Source organism: Bombina bombina, chromosome 9 (genome assembly GCF_027579735.1).
Source record: "Bombina bombina isolate aBomBom1 chromosome 9, aBomBom1.pri, whole genome shotgun sequence".
In the NCBI taxonomy this organism is placed as follows: Eukaryota; Metazoa; Chordata; class Amphibia; order Anura; family Bombinatoridae; genus Bombina; species Bombina bombina.
The window spans coordinates 192,832,922-192,842,814 of NC_069507.1; the positions used below are offsets into that span (position 1 = coordinate 192,832,922).

Sequence of the window (9,893 nt, forward strand, 5' to 3'; positions counted from 1 at the left end):
TTCAATAATGTATGAAGTTTTATAATGATTTTTTTTTTAATATTTGATAGTTGTTGCATGATATTTATATGCATTCTAGATAAACTAATTTGAAATTGTATTCATTTTTTGAATGAATGTTTTCTTAATGCAAATAAAATATCAATTAAGGATTTGCATTGTTCATTTTGTTGCATTACTTTGTCAATGAAATGGTTAATTTTGAAAATTTGAGATTCGTTTTTTTGATGTTGGTTAGGTATGTGCCGATTTATTTTTAATTACAGAGGATAAAATTAGATTGTCTTGGTATTATGGCTACAACCTTTTGGCTAAGAATTAATTGAGTGAAATGCATTAGGAACCATTGCGTTAGCATGCCACCTATGTAGTAATAGCTTAATTATTTTAGTATGACTTAGTTAATAAAGGACTAGATCTTGTATATTGCTTATTTGCATCAGGGCTTTGTTAAATTGCTTGTCTGTATTATATACTAATTAATTATATACTATTATATACTAAACATGTAAATCATGACTTGCTTTACCACTATTTTTTATTTACCGCATATTTATCAGAAATGCTGCTGGCCTATTTCGTAATTTATGTTGATAGATTTTAAGTTTTTTTTTATCTCACTTTAAAGACTATTCTAACAGAAGCTGCAGGTGTCTGCATATCTATCTATCTATCTATCTATCTATCTATCTATCTATCTATCTATCATCTATCTATATATCTTTATATTTATCTATCTACTATTATTATAATAATAATAATAATAATAATAATACTATTAATTAGACATGTGTATTTGGTTTGTTGAAGATCATTACTCAGGGCAGCCAAAGCTCTGTGAAGAAGATGACTGGGTTTAGTGCAGCTTTCGAGCTCCTAATGTTAAGTATAAAGCTATAGGTCAGCTTTTTCACCTTTAACTTTGCAACAATTACATTCATTTAATAAAAAGTAATGTAAATGTTTAAATAATAATATTTAATACTATACCGAATAGTGCAGCCATTAAACCGAATAGTGCAGCCGCTATACTGAATAGTACAGCCAACAAATATTTAGGGAAACTAATTTCTCCAAACATTTGTTAGGAAAAATTCGGCCAAACTGATTTTTAATAGCTGCAATGTCTATTTACAATACTATTACTACTACTACTACTAATAATAATAATTCCTTTTCATTTTAAATATTATTTTACTTTATCTAGTGTTATGTGTTTCTTAAGCGTTGAGCTTTATTTACTTTGCATTTTGTTTTCACATTTTCTGCTTTGTGGTATTAAAGGGACAGTCAATACCAGAATTTTTGTTTAAAAAGATAGATAATCCCTTTATTACCCATTACCAAGTTTTGCATAACCAATACAGTTATAATAATACACGTTTTACCTCTGTGATTACCTTGTATCTAAGCCTCTGCAAACTGCCCCCTTATTTCAGTTCTTTTGATAGAGTTACATTTTAGCCTATCAGTGCTCATTTCAGGGTAACTTCACGTGCATGAGCTCAATGTTATTTATATGAAACACATGAACTAGCACCCTCTAGTGGTGAAAAGCTGTCAAAATGCTTTCAGATTAGAGGTGACCTTCAAGGTCTAAGAAATTTGCATATTAAACTCCTAGGTTTAGCTTTCAACTAAGAATACCAAGAGAACAAAGCAAAATTGGTGATAAAAGTACATTGAAAAGTTGTTTACAATTACATGCCCTATCTGAATCATAATTTTTTGGGGGGGGATTTGACTGTCCCTTTAAGTTTGTGGATTCTAGTTTTCCTTTTAGATAGTATAAGATAAAATGAACTCTATTTCTAGTAATGATAAAACAAATTATGCTCTGCTTTTTTACAAGTAACTGATGATAATAATAATAATAATTAAACTAATAATGCCCCACTCCGTAATCCTTGCACTGTAGACTCAGTGGGATAGAACAGCCTCTTCAGCCTTTAGTTTAATCAGTTCTTCTGTTATTCTATACAGCCATTCACTAGAGAGATTATGGAGTTTTAGTAAAAGGCTCTTAGAATTAAATAAGATCTAGAAATCTGGAAGAGGCTGCAGATGCTAAAGAGGCATTTTTTTAAATCTAGTCCATTGTTATCCACTGGGCAAAATTCACTAAGCTTACCATCTAACCCATTATTTTTATGAGTTATTATGTGTTGATCTGATCATTTAAAGCTCATCAACTCTCCTAATGGTTTAGTGAATCAGCTACATAAAATAAGCAGTATATAATTAAAGGGGCATGAAACCCACATTTTTTCTTTCATGATTTAGAAAGAGCATACAATTATAAACAACTTTCTAATTTACTTCTATTATCTATTTTGCTTCATTCTCTTGATATTCTTTGCTGAAAAGCATATCTAGATATGCTTAGTAGCTGCTGATTGGTAGCTGCACATAGATGCCTCCTGTGATTGGTTCACCTTGTGCATTGCTATTTCTTCTTTAAAGTATATCTAAAGAATGAAGCAAATTAGGTAATAGAAGTAAATTGGAATATTGTTTAAAGTTGTATTCTCTACCTTAATCATGAAAGAAAATGTTTGGGTATAGTGTCCCTTTAAGCTGGAAAGGCTTCAGAGTCATGATAGATACTTGTACCCACTGTTGTTCTGGACGTTAAGGTATAAGGAGCAATTGATGCTTTATTTCTTAATATGGAAATGAAATGTTGTTAAAGCTGTATTTATATCATGTTTATTTCTTTACATATAAACAAATGCATAAATATATTAATATATTAATTACATACTGGAATAATAATTGTTGCACTTAAATAATTAAACATTGTGACAGCATGCCCATGTATAAAAAATGCTGGCAAATGAGAGATTCTGCTAACTGTTGTCACTTGAATTATAAACAGGACAGAAAATATATTGTATATATTATAGTCAAAATTACTAACTGATAATCTTCTTATTTTTCAGATGAAGTCTACTGATGCAGATGACAGAGTATTGTTTACAGACATTTACTGTAAAATCTGCAATGCACAGTTAATTTCTGAATCACAAAGGGTTGCCCATTATGAGGTAAGTTTCAGACCAAGGTATTTGATAATATTATTTCTTTATAAAGAATTGCCTTTCCAAGAAATGTAATTTTATCTACACTATTAAGGGCTAGATTTTTCAAGGGCTTGGAGAATTCTTCATTAGATTCTCCTCTGAATTCTCTACAGCTCACCCTTGCAGAGGAGCCCTGGTGCGCTCAAATTTAACATAAAATAGAATGTATTAAATTGAGATTTTTTGAAGGCGAATAATGATAAATTTTGCCACAAAAAACAAGTTCTCTTTATTTATTATGTAAAAAGCTCTGCTTTTAGTTCAATTTATGCACCTTCATAAATATATAAATATCTGAACATTACATTTGCATTTTGCGTGGGACAATTTTGTGCTCTATTTGTAACATATTTTATATATCATATGTGTGTAATAAAGAGAAATTTAAAACATATAACAACACATTCGTGTATTTAACCTAGTGAAAAATAATAATGTCAGAACTTCCATAGAACATGTAATATTATTAAATTTATATTGTTGTCTTGCGGTAAAAAAGCATACCAGAACATGCTCAAGAAAAAAGCTAGTGAGTGATTAGTGGTTACACACATTTGCTGCTTGTCACTGACTCAGTAGATGTGTCCAGCTAGCTCCCAGTAGTGCATTGCTGCTCCACAGCTAACTTTAACTATGTGCAGGAATTAAACAGACAGGGGTACATTAATGGAGCACATTTGCACCTAATTTTCTTCATAAATGGAAAGAGTCCACATCTGCATTCATTACTTTTGGGAATTCAGAACCTGGCCACCAGGAGGAGGCAAAGACACCCCAGCCAAATGCTTAAATACTGCACCCACTTCCCTCATCCCCCAGTCATTCTTTGCCTTTCGTCCCAGGAGGTTGGCAGAGAAGTGTCAGAAGTTTTCTATAGTCTCTTATGGAGGGTAGTACTCTTCGGCATGGGAATGGAGTTTTAAGCAGTCCTGTCAGCCTCTCAATGAGAGCATGGGTGAAAGTCAGAGTCTGGAGATGCAGGGAGAGTCTTTCTGCGAAACCATCCCGACTCATATTAACAGCTCCACAAGCAATCAGCATTGACGAGTTTCGCTACCTGCTTTTTTCTCTCAAGTCCATGGCAGAAGCGACGCTATCTGTCACACTTCAAGGGCTGTGTTCCTGTTCTACTGCGTAGATTCTGATAAGATTGTTTCATTTTACTTTCATCATGGATGTATTGTAATTTCAACTGTTTATCCAAGAGGGGCTATAACCTTTCGGGGATAACTTTAACATAGGGTCTCAGTGAGGATCCTTTTTGTATCTAGGAATCAAGGGTTAATATCTCCTGAGGGGGATTATTGAACAGGGGGGTTTATAATCATGTTTGTTATGTGATTCTGTATGCTACTGTGTAGTGTTGCTTCGGCTCATGGCTATTTTGGAACATAATGGCCTATGTCTAGTGACCGGCCTTTTCGGTCGGGCGTGCTTTTGCATGGACTGTACAGTTTACCTTGTGACTCTATTTCCATTTCCCTGACCGCGTGGCGATGGAGTAATCCTGGTTCACTGGTGTCTGGTTCTCTGGAGGCGGCACTGTCCCAGTTATGGAGGATTCTTGGAGACGGATGTCTTTGATTCAGACTCTACTTCTTGCGAAAAATATGAATTGGCCCGGGTAAAACATGCCCATCAGTTATGTTCTGAATGCCATTTTAGAGTGCTCTGTTCCTCGGGATTGGGGAATCGGGTGCCCACTGAGCCATCCGTCTCTGGGGATTCTATTTCTCACAAGACGAGTTCCCTACCATCAACTCTTACTACGCATACAGGTAACCTAAACGCTACTTATCCTTTTTAGGGAGTGTGGCCTGTTCCCACCGGGGGTTATGACATGCTTCCGCATGGCCATATCTTTGGCGCTGGCGCATCTGCACCTCCCATGAGTGTGCTTACGATATTGTCCGTGTTTCTTTAACCGGGGCTCGTCAGGCGTGAGATCGCCCGATCCAGTTCAACCTTCTGAGGGGAGCAACTACCCCCTAGGCCTCAGGGGGTCAACCTTCGGGGATGGTGTTTCCTTTTGTCCCGGCGGAGGTATGTTGCACCTTTCGTTGTAGACTGGCGCACCTTTGTGTCCTACTAAGGCACGTTTTTGGCGTTGCTGGAGGATCCCACTCTTAATGGGTCTGGGAATTCTCAGTCTTACTCTTCGACTGGCTTGCATACATAGATATAAGGGGATGAAGTAATCTTCTTATAGTCTATGTTATTTGTGTATCCTTTTCCAGTTCTGAGCTTGGAAGTCTCTTACCCCTGTTGGGCTGGTCCTGCGGGTCTGTCCCTTCTTCCTGGGTGAGAACCTACGGGTTGCCTTATCTTTTATTTTCATTTGGTGAGGATGATTTTTATTTGGTTTATAGCTCAGGTTGTGGTGTGAGGTTTCCTTCGGGAACTTTCCTCTCTGAAGCTGATACCCACTATTTTGTGGTTGCACTGTTTACAAAAGTCTGTCTTGACTGTTCTTTATCCCTCCATCATCGGGGGAGACTCTATGTGGCCTTGACAGTGCTGGGGCCTTTGGTTTCAGGCTGATCCTGACTGGGTACAGATCCTTCAGTCTTTGACGCCTAGTTCAGACAAGTGACACATTTTTATGTCTGGTTGGTCCGGTGAGGGTGCCTAGTGATCACATTATGATTTGTGTGATTGTCTTGTTTTATTTTACAAGCTTCAACTAGCATCCTGAGAGAACTTGAGGGTCCATGGATTCTTAGGGGCATGGGGGATTGGTTCAGTCCTCATTCGCCTTTCAATCTAGTGGGCCGGGACTCCAAATTTTTCCAAATTTTTCGGGAACTAGTATGTTCCTTCCCATTATGGATTGGAGGCTTGGAGGTTTTAGGTCCTTCATACCACTGTTCATACAGTTTTGCCTTTCATGGTCTCTTTGGAAGTGTCCTTTTAGGACTTGTTCCTTTTAGAGGTTCTCTTCCTTTGGGTCGAGACTTTCTGGACTTCGTCCGGTTTTTCTGGCGGCTTTGGCTGCTTAATTAGGAAGTGAAGGCCGTGAGACTCTGTCTTCATTCGGGTGTTAGTCGTCTCCATATCAGGGGCGATAAGAGGTGTTGTCTCTTTTTCCAAGCTTTTTGCTTAGGGGATGTTTTTCTGCCAGGGTTCGGGATGCTTGCATTCTTCTCCCTTGGGTGTGGTCCTCTGGAACGTTAATCTGAAAGGATTATGGAGACTAGCCTTTCTTTCTACTCTCTTTCGGGTGACTCTGTTCTCATTTTCATTTCTCTTAGTGCTGCCCTTGGGGCCTTTGGGCTCTAGAGAATTGTGTGACTTTGTCACGGCCTAGTAACTTGCTGGGGGGTGTTGACCTCCAGCTAAGGGTGTTCTCTTTCCTTTGGGCTGGGAATTATGAGTGAGTCCTGTACCTGTTCTCCGGGTTTCCCGGTTCTCATCCCCTGTGAGGTTTGATTGCTTCAGATGAGGTATCTTGTGTACCCTGAGGGTGTCTTTCGTTCTAGGACAATTCTGGGTCTCGGGTCTGGAGTTCTTGTCTTGGATCCTTCTTGGATGTCTGGAGACTTAAGATCCGGTGGACTGGTTCGGGACGACCCAGTTTTTTTTTAGGGAGCCTATGTTGTGACATAGGGGCTAGCTCATTGGGCTTGCAAGCAGGTAGGCCAGAGTTCTCATCCACCTTCGGGTACTGGTTATAAATTTTAAGGCCTGACTTGTCCTTCAGATGTACTTTGCTCCTCTATGGGGAGTTTTTTTTTCTGTTGGGTCAACAGTGATATCTGGATGATTTTAATTCGGTCTGTGTTTTGATCATACTATAGCTTCATGTCTTGTGGACATGTATGCTGTTCTTATCTGTGCCCTTTCCTTTGGAGGGGATAGTTTATCTTCCTTATGATTTGGGTTTCCTCTCTCTGGAGGGCCTTTGTCCTGCCCTGTGTGTAGGAGGTTGGATCAGGTGACTTATGTGTGTAAGGGGCAGCATCTGCTGCTATGTGGGCTCTGTTCCACCTGTTGGGAATTGATCTCTCTACGTAGAGACTGTCTAAGAGAGTTGTGACAGGTCTTCCTATGGATCTATTGCACTTTATCTGTTCCATGTCCTTGGGGGTTCTCCTTGGGAGTGCCTTATTTAGGAGGAGCGGATTAGGTTGGCACCCGAGCTCTGTTGGGGTGGGTGAGTCAGTCCTTTTTCTTTCCATTCCCTGGGGGTTTGTGGTTGGGGTCTTTCTGTCCCCCTGTCTATCAGACATGTCTGTCGCTTGGGCTGGTCTGGTGTTGGAGAAGGATCTGAGATCTGTTGCTCTGCTATTTCATCCTCGGAGCATTCGAAAAAAGCCTTTTTGAGGTTTCTCCTTTCTCCACATTCAAGATTTGTGGGAAGGACTGGCGGCTCTTAGATAGCCTGCTACATTCTCTGCTGGTTAGTGGATACTTAACAATCTGAAGGATCCTATCTTCAGCTGCTTTCTACTTGCCCTGCAAGTATTTAAGTTTCAGGGTAATTTTTAGATGACAGTGTGCAGTCTTTTTGCTTCAGGTGTTGTTCGCCAGCTTGCTGCACGAGGTTTCATTCTGAATATTTCGGTATTCTGAGATACCTTTTTGTGACTTGGGGGCCTTCGTCTTCAGTTGCTTTCTAGAGTGCGGTTACACTGTGTTAGGGGAAGATCCTCTCTCTGTTTCAGACTCCCGGCCTTATCCCATGGTTTCTGTATTTCTGGGGTCTGGGCGTTGCCTCCCCTTGTTTCTATGAGACTGGTGGGGTCTCTTTTAGCCTGACACGGTTTCTCGGGTTTTTGCTCTGTGTTTTAATTTAGGACTCGTTGTGCCCTTTTTATTTATTTTTTTCTGGAGTTCCTTATACTAGCTGGAAGCTAGTTCAGCATACTAATGCACTGTGGCTACTCTGCACTTTAGCAAACCGAGGGTTGCAAGTTCGATCCCCGGCGAGGTCTACTCAGCCTTTGCTCTTTTCAAGGTTGATAAAATGAGCAGTGCCTTGAGTCCCTTAAGGGGGATTAGCCGTGCTTTACAAGTACAATCATGATTTCTCCATGCCTTTTCTTCTTTGTGGAAGAATACGGTAGTTTGTTCCCTTTCTTTAGTAAGGGGTGTGTTGTTTGGAGACCGACTGCTGGGGACGGTGTCTCTTGGAGCCTGTTGACTCAGTCAAGTCTAGTTCCTGTGGTCTCTAGCAAGGCTGTGGACTATCTGCGGGTCAGTGTCCTTGGGCCTTTTCTTTTTTTTTTCAAAGTTGTTCTCGGCTTCGGATAAAGCAGGATTTTGTTGGGTAGGGGTTTTCAGGCCTGGTGCCCTCAGAATGGGCTGCCTCTTGTACCCTCCCGTTTTTGCATTCAGTGTCCTCTATAGCTTGGGTATTGTTTCCCAAAAGTAATGAATGCAGCTGTGGACTCTTTCCATTTATGAAGAAAAACTTAAATTATGCTTACCTGATAATTTTCTTTTCTTCAGATGGAAAGAGTCCACAGCTCCCCGCCGTACTTGTTCTGTGGGGTGTCTTAGGCCTTTGGCTGGGGTGTCTTTGCCTCCTCCTGCTGGCCAGGTTCTGAATTCCCAAAAGTAATGAATGCAGCTGTGGACTCTTTCCATCTGAAGAGTGTAATCAATGTGAATTTAAAAATGTGTAAGACATTTTTGTTAGTAAGAAAAAAAAGGCAATTTAATAATTCAGTAGGTGTGTGTGTATTGTGACTAAAGGGAGTGCGTTAGTAGTAGGATCTACCAAGATGGCATCTGGTGAGACCGCTCTAATAGCGGAAGTGCTTATTCTGTATATTTTGTGCTTAAGCTTTACCTGGAAACGGCTAAACCTATTGAGACTGTGTGATATAAATATATATATATATATACAGCATATATATATATATATATACAGTGTGTATATATATATATATATATATATCCTATACTATAAAAGGCCAAGTGTGTTTGTCTGAAGCTGTCATGCGCAGTAGAGACAGCACGAGGACAAACACACCTGGCCTTAGATTCCCTACCTGATCTGCCGACTGCAGCGATAAGAAGTGGGCGTGGCCGAGCGTGCGTGGGGGGCGTGACCAAGTGTGAAAGGGGCATGGCCTAGCGTGGAGGTCCGTGAAGGGGGCGGGGCCTAGCACGAAGGTCCGTGAAGGCGGTGTGGACGGGGGCAGGCCGTGAAAGGCCGTGGAGAGAGCTCAAACAGCTTAAAAGAGGGGAGAGAGAGATCAAGAGGGGAGAAAGAGATAGGGAGAGAGAGAGGGGGAGAGAGAGGTGAGATGGAGAGGGAGAGAGAGAGAGGTGAGAGAGAAAGAGGGGAGATGTGGAGAGAGAGAGAGAGAGAGAGAGAGAGGGGAGAGAAAGAGGGGGAGAGAGAGAGGGGAGAGAGAAAGAGAGAGGGGGGAGAGAGAGAGAGAGAGAGAGAGAGAGAGAGGGGAGAGAAGAGAGGGGAGAGAGAGAGGGGAGAGAGAAGAGAGAGAGGGGGAGATAGAGAGAGAGGGGGAGAGAGAGAGAGAGAGAGGAGAGAGAGAGGGGAGAGAGAGAGAGAGGGGAGAGAGAGAGGAGGGGGAGAGAGAGAGAGGGGGAGAGAGAGAGAGGAGGAGAAGGAGAGAGAGAGAGGGGAGAGAGAGAAAGACAGAGGGGGGAGATAGAGAGAGAGGGGGAGAGAGAGAGGGGGAGAGAGAGAAGGGGAGAGAGAGGGGAGAGAGAGAGAGAGAGAGGGGGGGGGAGAGAGAGAGGGGGGAGAGAGAGAGGGGGAGAGAGGGGGGGAGGGAGAGAGAGAGAGAGAGAGAGGGGGGGGGGGGGGGAGAGAGGGGGAGAGAGAGGGTGGGACAG

The 9,893-nt window shown here is 41.2% G+C and overlaps 1 protein-coding gene across 1 annotated transcript in view; it reads left to right on the top strand.

The window, feature by feature from the left end:
• Window positions 1–2,942: 2,942 nt before the first annotated feature.
• Window positions 2,943–9,893, top strand: part of LOC128640494 (zinc finger matrin-type protein 4-like) — a 269,542-nt gene continuing 262,591 nt past the window's right edge. The window contains exon 1 of the mRNA XM_053692972.1: window positions 2,943–3,047. Coding sequence (XP_053548947.1) covers window positions 2,943–3,047 — 105 coding nt within the window. The remainder of the gene's footprint in view (window positions 3,048–9,893) is intronic.